At 51.5% G+C, this 18,243-nt stretch overlaps 1 protein-coding gene across 3 annotated transcripts in view; it reads left to right on the plus strand.

Moving 5' to 3' along the window:
- B4GALT7 (beta-1,4-galactosyltransferase 7) overlaps positions 1 to 14,341 on the plus strand; it is a 39,083-nt gene extending 24,742 nt beyond the window's left edge. For 2 of the 3 annotated variants that reach the window (XM_076057671.1, XM_076057670.1), the window contains 2 exons: positions 1,754 to 1,861; positions 6,212 to 14,341. In XM_076057671.1, the coding sequence (XP_075913786.1) occupies positions 1,754 to 1,861; positions 6,212 to 6,373 (270 nt within the window). In that variant the 3' untranslated portion in view covers positions 6,374 to 14,341. The remainder of the gene's footprint in view (positions 1 to 1,753; positions 1,862 to 6,211) is intronic. The other variant, XR_012931285.1, reaches the window with a different exon arrangement.
- The last annotated feature ends 3,902 nt before the right edge of the window (positions 14,342 to 18,243 follow it).

Here is an 18,243-nt window from a genome sequence, read left to right on the forward strand (position 1 = left end):
TCACTCACTACTCACTCAGTCAGATACTTACTCAGTCACTCACTCACTCACCTACTCACTCAGCTACTCACTCAGCTGCTCACTCAGCTACTCAGTCACTCAGCCACTCAGTCAGCTACTCAGCTACTCACTCAGCTACTCAGCTACTCACTACTCACTCAGCTACTCACTCAGCTACTCACTACTCACTCACCTACTCACTCAGCTACTCCCTCAGCTACTCAGTCACTCAGTCACTCAGCCACCTACTCAGACAGCTACTCACTCAGCTACTCAGCTACTCACTACTCAGCTACTCACTCAGCTACTCATTACTCACTCAGCTACTTACTCAGTCACTCACTCAGCTACTCACTACTCACTCAGCTACTCACTCAGTCACTCACTCAGCTACTCACTACTCACTCAGCTACTCACTCAGTCACTCACTCAGCTACTCACTACTCAGCTACTCTGTCACTCACTCACTACTCACTCAGTCAGATACTTACTCAGTCACTCACTCACTCAGCTACTCACTCAGCTGCTCACTCAGCTGCTCACTCAGCTACTCAGTCACTCAGCCACTCACTACTCACTCAGCTACTCACTCAGCTACTCAGTCACTCAGCCACTCACTCAGTCAGCTACTCACTCAGCTACTCACTCATCTACTCACCCAGCTACTCACTCAGCTACTCACTCAGCTACTCACTCAGTCAGCTACTTACTCATCTACTGACTCAGATACTCACTCAGATACTCACCCAGCTACTCACTCATTCACTCAGCTACTCACTCAGCTACTCACTCAGTCAGTCAGTCACTTAGTCACTCAGCCACTCACTCACTCAGCTACTCACTCAACTACTCATTCAGCTACTCACTCACTCAGCTACTCACTCAGTCACTCAGTCACTCAGCCACTTATTCAGACAGCTACTCACTCAGCTACTCACTCATCTACTCACCCAGCTACTCATTCAGCTGCTCACTCAGCTACTCACCCAGCTACTCACTCACTCACTCAGCTACTCACTCACTCAGTCACTCACTCACCCAGCTAATCACTCAGTCACTCAGCTACTCACTCACTCAGCTACTCACTCAGCCACTCACTCAGTCAGTCAGTCACTTAGTCACTCAGCCACTCACTCAGTCAGCTACTCACTCAGCTACTCACTCAGCTACTCACTCATCTACTCACCCAGCTACTCACTCAGCTACTAACTCAGCTACTCACTCAGTCAGCTACTTACTCAGCTACTGACTCAGATACTCACTCAGATAATCACCCAGCTACTCACTCACTCAGCTACTCACTCAGTCAGTCACTCAGTCACTCAGTCACTCAGCCACTCACCCACTCAGCTACTCACTCAGCTACTCACTCAGCTACTCACTTGTGTGTGTCTGTGTGTGTATGTGTGTGTGTCTGTCTGTGTGTCTGTGTGTGTGTCTGTGTCTTTGTGTCTTTGTCTCTGTGTGTGTGTCTCTGTGTCTGTGTGTGTCTATGTGTGTGTCTGTGTGTCTGTGTGTGTGTGTGTGTCTCTGTGTGTGTCTGTGTGTGTGTGTATCTGTGTGTCTGTGTGTGTCTGTGTCTGTGTGTGTGTATGTGTGTGTGTGTATCTGTGTGTGTGTGTCTGTGTGTGTGTGTATCTGTGTGTCTGTGTGTATGTGTGTGTGTATGTGTGTGTGTGTATCTGTGTGTGTGTGTCTGTGTGTGTGTGTATCTGTGTGTCTGTGTGTGTGTCTGTGTGTGTGCGTGTTTCAGGTGTTCAGGCCGCAGGGCCTGTCCAGCAGTAGAGAGAACACGTTCAGGCACCTTCACGACCCCAAACAGCACAAACGTGATCAGCGCAGAGTGGGGGACCAGAAGAAGGTGACTCACCTACTCACCTACTCACTCACCTACTCACCTACTCACTCACCTACTCACTCACCTACTCACTCACCTACTCACTCACCTACTCACCTACTCACTCACCTACTCACTCACCTACTCACCTACTCACCTACTCACTCACCTACTCACTCACCTACTCACTCACCTACTCACTCACCTACTCACTCACCTACTCACCTACTCACTCACTTACTCACTCACCTACTCACCTACTCACTCACATACTCACTCACCCACTCACTCACCTACTCACTCACCTACTCACCTACTCACTCACCTACTCACTCACCTACTCACTCACCTACTCACCTACTCACCTACTTACTCACCTACTCACTCACCTACTCACCTACTCACTCACCTACTCACCTACTCACCTACTCACCTACTCACTCACCTACTCACTCACCTACTCACCTACTCACTCACCTACTCACTCACCTACTCACTCACCTACTCACTCACCTACTCACTCACCTACTCACCTACTCACTCACATACTCACTCACCCACTCACTCACCTACTCACTCACCTACTCACCTACTCACCTACTCACTCACCTACTCACTCACCTACTCACTCACCTACTCACCTACTCACCTACTTACTCACCTACTCACTCACCTACTCACCTACTCACTCACCTACTCACTCACCTACTCACCTACTCACTCACCTACTCACTCACCTACTCACTCACCTACTCACCTACTCACTCACCTACTCACTCACCTACTCACCTACTCACTCACCTACTCACCTACTCACTCACCTACTCACCTACTCACTCACCTACTCACTCACCTACTCACCTACACACTCACCTACTCACCTACTCACTCACCTACTCACCTACTCACCTACTCACTCACCTACTCACTCATTCACCCACTCACCTACTCACCTACTCACTCACCTACTCACCTACTCACTCACCTACTCACCTACTCACTCACCTACTCACTCACCTACTCACCTACTCACTCACCTACTCACTCACCTACTCACCTACTCACCTACTCACTCACCTACTCACTCACCTACTCACCTACTCACTCACCTACTCACTCACCTACTCACTCACCTACTCACCTACTCACTCACCTACTCACCTACTCACTCACCTACTCACTCATTCACCCACTCACTCACTCACCTACTCACCTACTCACCTACTCACTCACCTACTCACCTACTCACTCACCTACTCACCTACTCACCTACTCACTCACCTACTCACCTACTCACTCACCTACTCACCTACTCACTCACCTACTCACTCACCTACTCACCTACTCACTCACCTACTCACCTACTCACTCACCTACTCACCTACTCACTCACCTACTCACTCACCTACTCACCTACACACTCACCTACTCACCTACTCACTCACCTACTCACCTACTCACCTACTCACTCACCTACTCACTCATTCACCCACTCACCTACTCACCTACTCACTCACCTACTCACCTACTCACTCACCTACTCACCTACTCACTCACCTACTCACTCACCTACTCACCTACTCACTCACTCACTCACCTACTCACTCACCTACTCACCTACTCACCTACTCACTCACCTACTCACTCACCTACTCACCTACTCACTCACCTACTCACTCACCTACTCACTCACCTACTCACCTACTCACTCACCTACTCACCTACTCACCTACTCACTCACCTACTCACTCATTCACCCACTCACTCACTCACCTACTCACCTACTCACCTACTCACTCACCTACTCACCTACTCACTCACCTACTCACCTACTCACCTACTCACTCACCTACTCACCTACTCACTCACCTACTCACCTACTCACTCACATACTCACTCACCCACTCACCTGCTCACCTACTCACTCACCTACTCACTCACCTACTCACCTACTCACTCACCTACTCACTCACCTACTCACTCACCTACTTACTCACCTACTCACCTACTCACTCACCTTCTCACCTACTCACTCACCTACTCACTCACCTACACTCTCACCTACTCACCTACTCACTCAGCTACTCACTCACCTACTCACTCACCTACTCACTCACCTACTCACCTACTCACTCACCTACTCACTCACCTACTCACCTATTCACTCACCTACTCACCTACTCACTCACCTACTCACCTACTCACTCATACACTTACTCACCTACTCACTCACCTACTCACTCACCTACTCACCTACTCACTCACCTACTCACCCACTAACTCACCCACTCACTCACCTACTCACTCACCTACTCACTCACCCACTCACTCACCTACTCACTCACTCACTCACCCACCCACTCACTCACTCACCCACTCACCCACTCACTCACCCACTCACTCACTCACACACCCACACACTCACCCACCCACCCACTCACTCTCTCACTCACTCACTCACCCACCCACCCACCCACTCACTCACCCACCCACTCACTCACCCACTCACTCACTCAATCACCCACTCACTCATCCACTCACTCACCTCACTCACCTACTCACTCACCTACTCACCTACTCACTCACCTACTCACCCACTAACTCGCTCACCCACTCACTCACCTACTCACTCACCTACTCACTCACCTACTCACTCACCTACTCACTCACCCACTCACTTACCTACTCACTCACCTACTCACTCACTCACCCACACTCACTCACTCACTCACCCACTCACTCACCCACTCACTCACTCACTCACCCACTCACTCACCCACTCACCCACCCACCCACCCACTCACCCACCCACCCACTCACCCACCCACCCATTCACCCACTCACTCACCCACCCACCCACCCACTCACCCACCCACCCACTCACCCACCCACTCACCCACCCACCTACTCACCCACTCACTCACCCACCCACCCATTCACCCACTCACCCACCCACTCACTCACCCACTCACCCACCCTCTCACTCACCCACCCACCAACTCACTCCCCTACCCACTCACCCACTCACTCACTCACCCACCCACCCACTCACTCTCCCACCCACCCACTCACTCACCCACCCACCCACCCACTCACCCACCCACTCACTCACTCACTCACCCACTCACTCACTCCCCTACCCACTCACCCACCCACCCACTCACTCACCCACCCACTCACTCACCCACTCACTCACTCACCCACCCACTCTCCCACCCACACACCCACTCACCCACTCAACTCACCCACCCACCTTTTCAACCACCCACTCACCCACCCCCCCACCCACCCTCTCACCCACCCACCCCACCTACCCTCTCACCCACCCACCCACTCACTCACCCACTCACCCACTCACTCACCCACTCACTCACTCACTCACCCACTCACTCACCCACTCACCCATCCACCCACTCACCCACCCACCCACCCACTCACCCACCCACTCACCCACCCACCCACTCACCCACCCACTCACCCACCCACTCACCCACCCACTCACCCACCCACCTACTCACCCACTCACTCACCCACCCACCCATTCACCCACTCACCCACCCACTCACTCACCCACTCACCCACCCTCTCACTCACCCACCCACCCACTCACTCCCCTACCCACTCACCCACTCACTCACCCACTCACCCACTCACTCACCCACCCACCCACTCACCCACCCACCCACTCACTCACTCACTCACCCACTCACTCACCCACTCACTCACCTACCCACTCACTCACTCACCCACTCACTCACTCACCCACTCGCTCACTCACCCACCCACCCACTCACTCACTCACCCACTCACTCACTCACTCTCCCACCCACTCACTCACCCACTCACTCACCCACCCACTCACCCACTCATTCACCCACTCACCCACCCACCCACCCACTCACCCACCCACCCACCCACTCACCCACCCACTCACCCACTCACCCACCCACTCACCCACTCACCCACCCACTCACCCACCCACCCACTCACTCACCCACTCACCCACTCACCCACCCACTCACCCACCCACCCACCCACTCACCCACCCACTCACCCACCCACTCACCTTTTCACCCACCCACTCACCCACTCACCCACCCACTCACCCACCCACCCACCCACCCACTCACCCACTCACCCACCCACTCACCCACCCACCCACTCACCCACCCACTCACCCACCCACTCACCTTTTCACCCACCCACCCACCTACCCTCTCACCCACCCACCCACTCACTCACCCACTCACCCACCCACTCACCCACCCACCCACCCACTCACCCACCCACTCACCCACCCACTCACCCACCCACTCACCTTTTCACCCACCCACCGACCTACCCTCTCACCCACCCACCCTCTGACTCCCCCAGGCCCAGTTCAGCAGGGACCGTGTCACTGGGGTGTCCTCGCTGAGCTTCACGCTCGAGTCCAGCCGCACGCTGCGTGTGGACGGAGCTCCTTGCACGCTGCTGGGGGTCACCCTTCACTGTGACCCCGAGGTCACTCCCTGGTGCCTCACTCCAGCTGACTGAGACTCACCTAGTGTCTGTGTGAGTGTCTGTGTGTGTTTCTGTGTGTGTGTGTGTGTCACTGTGTGTCTGTGTCACTGTGTGTCTGTGTGTGTGTCTGTGTGTGTCACTGTGTGTCTGTGTCACTGTGTGTCTGTGTGTGTGTCTATGTCTGTGTGTGAGTGTGTGTGTCTGTGTGTGTCACTGTGTGTGTCACTGTGTGTGTGTGTGTGGACGGAGCTCCTTGCACGCTGCTGGGGGTCACCCTTCACTGTGACCCCGAGGTCACTCCCTGGTGCCTCACTCCAGCTGACTGAGACACACACCTAGTGTCTGTGTGAGTGTCTGTGTGTCTGTGTCACTGTGTGTGTCACTGTGTGTGTCTGTGTGTGTCACTGTGTGTGTGAGTCTGTGTGTCATTGTGTGTGTGTGTGTGTGTCACTATGTGTGTGTGTGTCACTGTGTGTGTGTCACTGTGAGTGTGTCACTGTGTGTGTGTCACTGTGTGTGTGTGTCACTGTGTGTCTGTGCGTGTGGACGGAGCTCCTTGCACGCTGCTGGGGGTCACCCTTCACTGTGACCCCGAGGTCACTCCCTGGTGCCTCACTCCAGCTGACTGAGACACACACCTAGTGTCTGTGTGAGTGTCTGTGTGTGTGTGTGTCTGTGTGTGTGTCTGTGTGTGTGTGTCACTGTGTGTGTCACTGTGTGTCTGTGCGTGTGGACGGAGCTCCTTGCACGCTGCTGGGGGTCACCCTTCACTGTGACCCCGAGGTCACTCCCTGGTGCCTCACTCCAGCTGACTGAGACACACACCTAGTGTCTGTGTGTCACTGTGTGTGTGTGTGTGTGTCTGTGTGTGTGTGTGTGTCACTGTGTGTCTGTGTCACTGTGTGTGTGTGTCACTGTGTGTGTGTCACTGTGTGTGTGTGTCTGTGTGTGTGTCACTGTGTGTGTCACTGTGTGTGTGTCACTGTGTGTGTGTCACTGTGTGTGTGTGTGGACGGAGCTCCTTGCACGCTGCTGGGGGTCACCCTTCACTGTGACCCCGAGGTCACTCCCTGGTGTCTCACTCCAGCTGACTGAGACACACATAGTGTCTGTGTGAGTGTCTGTGTGTCTGTGTGTCTGTGTGTGTGTCTGTGTGTGTCACTGTGTGTCTGTGTCACTGTGTGTCTGTGTGTGTGTCTATGTCTGTGTGTGTGTGTGAGTGTGTGTGTCTGTGTGTGTCACTGTGTGTCTGTGTGTGTGTCACTGTGCGTGTGTGTGTCACTGTGTGTGTGTGTGTGTCACTGTGTGTGTGTGTGTCACTGTGTGTGTGTGTGTCTGTCTGTGTGTGTCTGTGTGTGTGTGTGTGTCACTGTGTGTCTGTGTGTGTGTGTCTGTGTGTGTGTGTCTCTGTCTGTGTGTGTGTGTCACTGTGAGTGTGTGTGTCACTGTGTGTGTGTGGACGGAGCTCCTTGCACGCTGCTGGGGGTCACCCTTCACTGTGACCCCGAGGTCACTCCCTGGTGCCTCACTCCAGCTGACTGAGACTCACACCTAGTGTCTGTGTGAGTGTCTGTGTGTGTTTCTGTGTGTGTGTGTGTGTCACTGTGTGTGTGTGTGTGTCACTGTGTGTGTGTCACTGTGTGTGTGAGTCTGTGTGTGTGTCACTGTGTGTCACTGTGTGTGTGTCACTGTGTGTGTGTGTGAGTGTGTGTGTCACTGTGTGTGTCACTGTGTGTGTGTCACTGTGTGTGTGTCACTGTGTGTGTGTGTGTCTGTGTGTGTGTCACTGTGTGTGTCACTGTGTGTGTGTCACTGTGTGTGTGTCACTGTGTGCGTGTGGACGGAGCTCCTTGCACGGTGCTGGGGGTCACCCTTCACTGTGACCCCGAGGTCACTCCCTGGTGCCTCACTCCAGCTGACTGACACACACCTAGTGTCTGTGTGAGTGTCTGTGTGTGTCTGTGTGTGTCTGTCTGTGTGTGTGTGTGTGTCACTGTGTGTGTGTGTGTCACTGTGTGTGTGTATGTCACTGTGTGTGTGTGTGTCACTGTGTGTGTGTGTGTCACTGTGTGTGTGTGTGTGTCACTGTGTGTGTGTGTGTGTCACTGTGTGTGTGTGTGTCACTGTGTGTGTGTGTGTGTCTGTCTGTGTGTGTCTGTGTGTGTGTGTGTCACTGTGTGTCTGTGTGTGTGTCTGTGTGTCTCTGTCTGTGTGTGTGTGTCACTGTGTGTGTGTCATTGTCTGTGTGTCACTGTGTGTGTGGACGGAGCTCCTTGCACGGTGCTGGGGGTCACCCTTCACTGTGACCGCGAGATCACTCCCTGGTGCCTCACTCCAGCTGACTGAGACTCACCTAGTGTCTGTGTGAGTGTCTGTGTGTGTGTCACTGTCTGTGTGTGTGTCACTGTGTGTGTGTGTGTGTCACTGTGTGTGTGTCACTGTGTGTGTGTCACTGTGTGTGTGTCACTGTGTGTGCGTGTGGACGGAGCTCCTTGCACGGTGCTGGGGGTCACCCTTCACTGTGACCCCGAGATCACTCCCTGGTGCCTCACTCCAGCTGACTGAGACACACCTAGTGTCTGTGTGAGTGTGTCTGTGTCTGTGTGTGTGTGTCTCTGTCTGTGTGTGTGTGTCTCTGTCTGTGTGTGTGTGTCACTGTGTCACTGTGCGTGTGGACGGAGCTCCTTGCACGGTGCTGGGGGTCACCCTTCACTGTGACCCCGAGGTCACTCCCTGGTGCCTCACTCCAGCTGACTGAGACTCACACCTAGTGTCTGTGTGTGTGTGTCTGTGTCTGTGTGTGTGTGTCTCTGTCTGTGTGTGTGTGTCTCTGTCTGTTTGTGTGTGTCACTGTGTGTGTCACTGTGTGTGTCTGTGCGTGTGGACGGAGCTCCTTGCACGCTGCTGGGGGTCACCCTTCACTGTGACCCCGAGGTCACTCCCTGGTGCCTCACTCCAGCTGACTGAGACTCACACCTAGTGTCTGTGTGAGTGTCTGTGTGTGTGTGTGTGTGTCTGTGTGTGTGTCTATGTGTGTCACTGTGTGTCTGTGTCACTGTGTGTGTGTCACTGTGTGTGTGAGTCTGTGTGTGTGTGTGTGTCACTGTGTGTGTGTGTGTCACTGTGTGTGTGTGTGTCACTGTGTGTGTGTGTGTGTCACTGTGTGTGTCACTGTGTGTGTGTGTGTGTCACTGTGTGTGTCACTGTGTGTGTGTCTCTGTCTGTGTGTGTGAGTGTGTGTGTCACTGTGTGTGTGTGTCTGTGTGTGTGTCACTGTGTGTGTCACTGTGTGTGTGTCACTGTGTGTGTGTGTCTGTGTGTGTTTCACTGTGTGTGTCACTGTGTGTGTGTCACTGTGTGTGTGTGTCTGTGTGTGTGTCACTGTGTGTGTCACTGTGTGTGTGTCACTGTGTGTGTGTCACTGTGTGTGCGTGTGGACGGAGCTCCTTGCACGGTGCTGGGGGTCACCCTTCACTGTGACCCCGAGATCACTCCCTGGTGCCTCACTCCAGCTGACTGAGACTCACCTAGTGTCTGTGTGTGTGTGTCTATGTGTGTCACTGTGTGTGTGTGTGTGTGTCACTGTGTGTCTGTGTGTGTGTCTGTGTGTGTGTGTGTCTGTGTGTGTGTGTGTGTCTGTCTGTGTGTCTGTGTGTGTGTCACTGTGTGTGTGTGTGTCACTGTGTGTCACTATCACTGTGTGTGTCACTGTGTCACTGTGTGTGTGTGTCTGTGTGTGTGTGTGTCACTGTGTGTGTGTGTCACTGTGTGTGTGTCTGTGTGTGTGTCACTGTGTGTGTGTCACTGTGTGTGCGTGTGGACGGAGCTCCTTGCACGGTGCTGGGGGTCACCCTTCACTGTGACCCCGAGATCACTCCCTGGTGCCTCACTCCAGCTGACTGAGACTCACCTAGTGTCTGTGTGTGTGTGTCTATGTGTGTCACTGTGTGTGTGTGTGTGTGTCACTGTGTGTCTGTGTGTGTGTCTGTGTGTGTGTGTGTCTGTGTGTGTGTGTGTGTCTGTCTGTGTGTCTGTGTGTGTGTCACTGTGTGTGTGTGTGTCACTGTGTGTCACTATCACTGTGTGTGTCACTGTGTCACTGTGTGTGTGTGTCTGTGTGTGTGTGTGTCACTGTGTGTGTGTGTCACTGTGTGTGTGTCTGTGTGTGTGTCTGTGTGTGTGTCTGTGTGTGTGTCTGTGTGTGTGTTTGTGTGTTTGTGTGTGTGTCTGTGTGTGTGTCTGTGTGTGTGTCTGTGTGTCTGTGTGTGTGTCTGTGTGTGTGTCTGTGTGTGTCTGTGTGTGTCTGTGTGTGCTACGCTGCATTACGAACCTGGCGACCCGGGTTCGATTCCCGCTCACGGCCACCAGCACCAGCAGTGACAGCGATTATCTGAACCGGTCCTGGGCCTCCCCTAGGTCGACTCAGCCTCAAATCAATTACCTGGTGTAGTGGTGGTGGTAGTAGTGGTGGTGGTGGTGGTGGCCACCCACCCCCTCTGAGTGTAGCCACAGTGCCGGTAGCCTTCATAGACGCTGCTGCTGCTGCTACTCGCTACTAACACAGCACTTGCCCCTACAGCCCTGTTAGAGGCTACCTGGGGGAGCTTTGTCTGTGTCGCAGCACTTGCCCCTACAGCCCTGCTAGAGGCTACCTGGGGGAGCTTTGTCTGTGTCTCAGTACTTGCCCCTACAGCCCTGCTAGAGGCTACCTTGGGGAGCTTTGTCTGTGTCTCAGCACTTGCCCCTACAGCCCTGCTAGAGGCTACCTGGGGGAGCTTTGTCTTTGTGTTACACTTGGCGGGGAAGGGGGTGGTCCACCTTTACAGCAGATTGCAAACTCCACCTCCCTACAGATGTATAATGGACTGGTCCAAAAATACCATAATCACGTTGACCCCCCCTCCTACGAATGTAATGGTATGGTCCACTTCTAAAGCTGATGGGACATTCCACCCCCCTTCCTACAGATGTAATGGACTGGTCCAAAAATACCATCACGTTGACCACCCCCCTACTAATGTAATGGTATGGTCCACTTCTAAAGCCAATGGGAAATTCCACCCCCTTTCCTACAGATGTAATGGACTGGTCCAAAAATACCATAATCACGTTGACCTACCCCCCCACGACTGTAATGGTATGGTCCACTTCTAAAGCTTATGGGAAATTCCACCCCCCTTCCTACAGATGTAATGGACTGGTTCAAAAATACCATAATCACGTTGACCTACCCCCCCCACGAATGTAATGGTATGGTCCACTTCTAATGCCAATGGGAAATTCCACCCCCTTTCCTACAGATGTAATGGACTGGTCCAAAAATACCATAATCACGTTAACCTACCCCCCCACGACTGTAATGGTATGGTCCACTTCTAAAGCTAATGGGAAATTCCACCCCCCTTCCTACAGATGTAATGGACTGGTCCAAAAATACCATAATCACGTTGACCTACCCCCCCCCCCCCCACGACTGTAATGGTATGGTCCACTTCTAAAGCTTATGGGAAATTCCACCCCCCTTCCTACAGATGTAATGGACTGGTTCAAAAATACCATAATCACGTTGACCTACCCCCCCACGAATGTAATGGTATGGTCCACTTCTAAAGCCAATGGGAAATTCCACCCCCTTTCCTACAGATGTAATGGACTGGTCCAAAAATACCATAATCACGTTAACCTACCCCCCCCCACGACTAATGGTATGGTCCACTTCTAAAGCTAATGGGAAATTCCACCCCCCTTCCTACAGATGTAATGGACTGGTCCAAAAATACCATAATCACGTTGACCTACCCCCCCACGAATGTAATGGTATGGTCCACCTATACAGCATATTGGAAATTCCCCCCCCCACCTTACAGATGTAATGGACTGGTCCCAATGTACCATTAAAATCAGATTTAGACTTAAAGCTTTCGTAACCGCAGGAAAAAATATTCATGGTTCTTTCGGTAAAGAGATTCGAAAAATAAAAAAAATGATTATAAAATAAAAATAATAAGAGTCAATAAAAATAATAAATTAAAACTAATTAATTTAAAATAATCAAAGCAAAAACCCCACACGACGTATCGATCGTTATAATTTTAATTTTATTTTTTTTTATTTTTGTTTTTATTTATTTTATTACTTTTATTGTATATATATTTTTTCGTGTTCTATTTACGTGACTTTACCGAAAGAACCAAGAATATACATTAAGATCACGTTCACCTATTCCACCTCGTAATGGTATGATCCACCCATACAGCAGATGCGAAACTCCCCCACTCCCCCCCCCTCCCCCACAGATGTAATGGACTGGTCCAAAGGTACCATTATAATCAGGCTCACCTATTCCACACTCACGTAGTGGTATAGTCCAACTGCCCAGGTTGAAGCGACTGATACACGGTCACCCCCGTTACCCCCCCTTTCCACAACTCCGCAATGGTATGGACCAACTAAAGACAAAGATCACCCTAATAGGCTTTAACAGACGTTCAGGGCAAGTGCCGTTCTGGAGCAGCAGCAGCAGTATTGCTTTTGAAGCCGCCTATAGGACATTCCTCCCCCCCTCCCCTCGGAGGTGTAATGGATTGTTCCATTGTTACCAGTACAGATTACCTCTACCCTCTCACCCCTTCATTAATGATGTAATGGTATAGTCCATCCAGAGCAAGCCATGGGACTAACCCTCTCTCCCGCCCCCCCTACAGGTGTAATGGATCAGTCCATGTCCTTACTACCTTCACACAATGGACTGGCCCATGGTCAAGAACACCCCCCTACAGGTGTAATGGACTAGGCCCATGTACATCCTACCTGTACACAATGGACTGGCCCATGGTCAAGAACACCCCCCTACAGGTGTAATGGACTAGGCCCATGTCCACCAGACTTGTACACAATGGACTGGCCCATGGTCAATACCCCCCTACAGGTGTAATGGACTAGGCCCATGTCCACCAGACTTGTACACAATGGACTGGCCCATGGTCAATACCCCCCTACAGGTGTAATGGACTAGGCCATGCCCATCCTACCTGTACACAATGGACTGGCCCATGGTCAATACCCCCCTACAGGTGTAATGGACTAGGCCATGCACATCCTACCTTCACACAATGGACTGGCCCATGGTCAAGAACACCCCCCTACAGGTGTAATGGACTAGGCCATGTACATCCTACCTGTACACAATGGACTGGCCCATTGTCAATGGTACCCCCCTGTACAGGTGTAATGGACCAGCCCATTTCCTTCCTACCTGTACACAATGGACTAGGCCATGTACATCCTACCTGTACACAATGGACTGGCCCATGGTCAAGAATACCCCCATACAGGTGTAATGGACCAGCCCATCTCCTTCCTACCTTCACAATGGACTGGCCCATTGTCAATAATACCCCCCCCTACAGGTGTAATGGACCAGTCCATGTCCTTCCTACCTTCACACAATGGACTGGCCCATTGTCAATAATAACCCCCCTACAGGTGTAATGGACTAGCCCATGTCCTTCCTACCTTCACACAATGGACTGGCCCATGGTCAATAATACCCCCCTACAGGTGTAATGGACTAGCCCATGTCCACCCTCCCTGCACACAATGGACTGGCCCATTGTCAATAATAATCCCCCTACAGGTGTAATGGACCAGTCCATGTCCTTCCTACCTTCACACAATGGACTGGCCCATTGTCAATAATACCCCCCTACAGGTCTAATGGACTAGCCCGTTTCCACCCTCCCTGCACACAATGGACCAATCCACCAGACAGACAAAGCAGCCTTATGGGGCCAACCCCCCCCACCGCTACACTCAGGAATGGTAGAGTCCGGCGCTAGCATTTGGTCGCTGAATGCTTTGGACGGCGACGAACGATGGAAGAGTCCATTCGGCGGAGTCGGGGGGGGTGTTTTTAAGGCTATAATCGGTCCCTTAAAATAAGGGCGTTTGGCCTATAAAGTAAAGCTAATGATGTTAATTAAAGGTCGTTGTTCACTTTGACATCGCCGTTTCACTTTGCCCGACATTATCCGATGCAACCGCCGTGATGCTGATTGTTGCTGGCCGCTTTCACGTGAGCGTGTGGGTGAGCAGGTGAGTGAGTGGGTGAGTGAGTGGGTGAATGAGTGAGTGAGTGGGTGAATGAGTGAGTAGGTGAGTGAGAAGATGAGTGAGTGGGTGAGTGAGTGAGGAGGTGAGTGAGTGGGTGAGTGAAGATGAGTGAGTGGGTGAGTGAGAAGGTGAGTGAGGAGGTGAATGAGTCAGTAGGTGAGTGAGTGGGTGAGTGAGTGGGTGAATGAGTGAGTAGGTGAGTGAGGAGGTGAGTGAGGAGGTGAGTGAGTAGGTGAGTGAGAAGATGAGTGAGTGAGGAGGTGAGTAGGTGAGTGAGTGGGTGAGTGAGAAGATGAGTGAGTGAGTAGGTGAGTGAGGAGGTGAATGAGTGGGTGAGTGAGTGGATGAATGAGTCAGTAGGTGAGTGGGTGAGTGAGTGGGTGAATGAGTGAGTAGGTGAGTGAGTAGGTGAGTGACTGAGTAGGTGACTGAGTAGGTGGGTGAATGAGTGAGTAGGTGAGTGTGTGGATGAATGCGTGGGTGGGTGAGTGAGTGGGTGAATGAGTCAGTAGGTGAGTGAGTGAGTAGGTGAGTGTGTGGATGAGTGAGTAGGTGAGTGAGTAGGTGAGTGAGTGGGTGAATAAGTGAGTAGGTGAGTGACTGATTAGGTGAGTGAGTGAGTGGGTGAATGAGTGAGTAGGTGAGTGAGTGAGTAGGTGAGTGAGGAGGGGAGTGACTGAGTAGATGAGTAGGTGAGTGAGTGAGTAGGTGAGTGAGAAGATGAGTGAGTGGGTGAGTGAGTGAGGAGGTGAATGAGTGAGTGAGTAGGTGAGTGAGTGAGTAGGTGGGTGAATGAGTGAGTAGGTGAGTGAGTGAGTAGGTGAGTGTGGATGAATGAGTAAGTAGGTGAGTGAGGAGGTGAGTGTGTGGATGAGTGGGTGGGTGAGTGAGTAGGTGAGTAAGTGGGTGAGTGAGTGAGTAGGTGGGTGAATGAGTGAGTAGGTGAGTGAGTGAGTAGGTGAGTGTGTGGATGAGTGAGTGGGTGAATGAGTGAGTAGGTGAGTGAGTAGGTGGGTGAATGAGTGAGTAGGTGAGTGAGTGAGTAGGTGAGTGTGTGGATGAATGAGTGAGTAGGTGAGTGTGTGGATGAGTGCGTGGGTGGGTGAGTGAGTAGGTGAGTAAGTGGGTGAGTGAGTGAGTGGGTGAATGAGTCAGTAGGTGAGTGAGTGAGTAGGTGAGTGTGTGGATGAGTGAGTAGGTGAGTGAGTAGGTGAGTGAGTGGGTGAATGAGTGAGTAGGTGAGTGAGTGGGTGAATGAGTGAGTAGGTGAGTGAGGAGAGTCAGTAGGTGAGTGAGGAGGGGAGTGAGTAGGTGAGTGACTGAGTAGGTGAGTGAGTAGGTGAGTGAGTGAGTAGGTGAGTGAGTAGGTGAGTGTGGATGAATGAGTGAGGAGGTGAGTGTGTGGGTGGGTGAGTGAGTAGGTGAGTAAGTGGGTGAGTGAGTGAGTGGGTGAATGAGTCAGTAGGTGAGTGAGTGAGTAGGTGAGTGGGTGAATGAGTGAGTAGGTGAGTGAGTGAGTAGGTGAGTGAGTGAGTAGGTGGGTGAATGAGTGAGTAGGTGAGTGAGTGAGTAGGTGAGTGTGGATGAATGAGTGAGGAGGTGAGTGTGTGGATGAGTGAGTGGGTGGGTGAGTGAGTAGGTGAGTAAGTGGGTGAGTGAGTGAGTGGGTGAATGAGTCAGTAGGTGAGTGAGTGAGTAGGTGAGTGGGTGAATGAATGAGTGAGGAGGTGAGTGTGTGAATGAGTGAGTAGGTGAGTGAGTGAGTAGGTGAGTGAGTGGGTGAGTGAGTGAGTGGGTGAATGAGTCAGTAGGTGAGTGAGTGAGTAGGTGAGTGAGTGGGTGAGTGAGTGAGTGGGTGAATGAGTCAGTAGGTGAGTGAGTGAGTAGGTGAGTGAGTGTGTGGATGAGTGAGTGGATGTCGCGTAAACAACGCGCCAATTAGTTACTCGTATACAGTGAGGGTAAAAAGTATTTGATCCCCTGCTGATTTTGTACGTTTGCCTACTGACAAAGAAATGATCAGTCTATAATTTTAATGGTAGGTTTATTTGAACAGTGAGAGACAGAATAACAACAACAAAATCCCAACAATGTTATACGTTGATTTGCATTTTAATGAGGGAAATAAGTATTTGACCCCCTCTCAATCAGAACGATTTCTGGCTCCCAGGTGTCTTTTATACAGGTAACGAGCTGAGATTAGGAGCACACTCTTAAAGGGAGTGCTCCTAATCTCAGCTTGTTACCTGTATAAAAGACACCTGTCCACAGAAGCAATCAATCAATCAGATTCCAAACTCTCCACCATGGCCAAGACCAAAGAGCTCTCCAAGGATGTCAGGGACAAGATTGTAGACCTACACAAGGCTGGAATGGACTACAAGACCATTGCCAAGCAGCTTGGTGAGAAGGTGACAACAGTTGGTGCGAATATTCGCAAATGGAAGAAACACAAAAGAACTGTCAATCTCCCTCGGCCTGGGGCTCCATGCAAGATCTCACCTCGTGGCGTTGCAATGATTATGAGAACGGTGAGGAATCAGCCCAGAACTACACGGGAGGATCTTGCCAATGATCTCAAGGCAGCTGGGACCATAGTCACCAAGAAAACAATTGGTAACACACTACGCCGTGAAGGACTGAAATCCTGCAGCGCCCGCAAGGTCCCCCTGCTCAAGAAAGCACATATACATGCCCGTCTGAAGTTTGCCAATGAACATCTGAATGATTCAGAGGACAACTGGGTGAAAGTGTTGTGGTCAGATGAGACCAAAATGGAGCTCTTTGGCATCAACTCAACTCGCCGTGTTTGGAGGAGGAGGAGGAATGCTGCCTATGACCCCAAGAACACCATCCCCACCGTCAAACATGGAGGTGGAAACATTATGCTTTGGGGGTGTTTTTATGCTAAGGGGACAGGACAACTTCACCGCATCAAAGGGACGATGGACGGGGCCATGTACCGTCAGATCTTGGGTGAGAACCTCCTTCCCTCAGCCAGGGCATTGAAAATGGGTCGTGGATGGGTATTCCAGCATGACAATGACCCAAAACACACGGCCAAGGCAACAAAGGAGTGGCTCAAGAAGAAGCACATTAAGGTCCTGGAGTGGCCTAGCCAGTCTCCAGACTTTAATCCCATAGAAAATCTGTGGAGGGAGCTGAAGGTTCGAGTTGCCAAACGTCAGCCTCGAAACCTTAATGACTTGGAGAAGATCTGCAAAGAGGAGTGGGACAAAATCCCTCCTGAGATGTGTGCAAACCTGGTGGCCAACTACAAGAAACGTCTGACCTCTGTGATTGCCAACAAGGGTTTTGCCACCAAGTACTAAGTCATGTTTTGCAGAGGGAGTCAAAAATACTGATTTCCCTCATTAAAATGCAAATCAATTTATAACATTTTTGACATGCGTTTTTCTGGATTTTTGTTGTTGTTATTCTGTCTCTCACTGTTCAAATAAACCTACCATTAAAATAATAGACTGATCATTTCTTTGTCAGTGGGCAAACGTACAAAATCAGCAGGGGATCAAATACTTTTTTCCCTCACTGTATACAGGTAACGAGCTGAGATTAGGAGCACACTCTTAAAGGGAGTGCTCCTAATCTCAGCTTGTTACCTGTATAAAAGACACCCGTCCACAGAAGCAATCAATCAATCAATCAGATTCCAAACTCCTCCACCATGGCCCAAGACCAAAGAGCTCTCCAAGGATGTCAGGGACAAGATTGTAGACCTACACAAGGCGGGAATGGGCTACAAGACCATTGCCAAAGCAGCTCGGTGAGAA

This window comes from Petromyzon marinus, chromosome 83, assembly GCF_048934315.1.
Source record: "Petromyzon marinus isolate PM22_M1 ecotype Great Lakes invasive population chromosome 83, UKy_Petmar_22M1.pri1.0, whole genome shotgun sequence".
In the NCBI taxonomy this organism is placed as follows: Eukaryota; Metazoa; Chordata; class Hyperoartia; order Petromyzontiformes; family Petromyzontidae; genus Petromyzon; species Petromyzon marinus.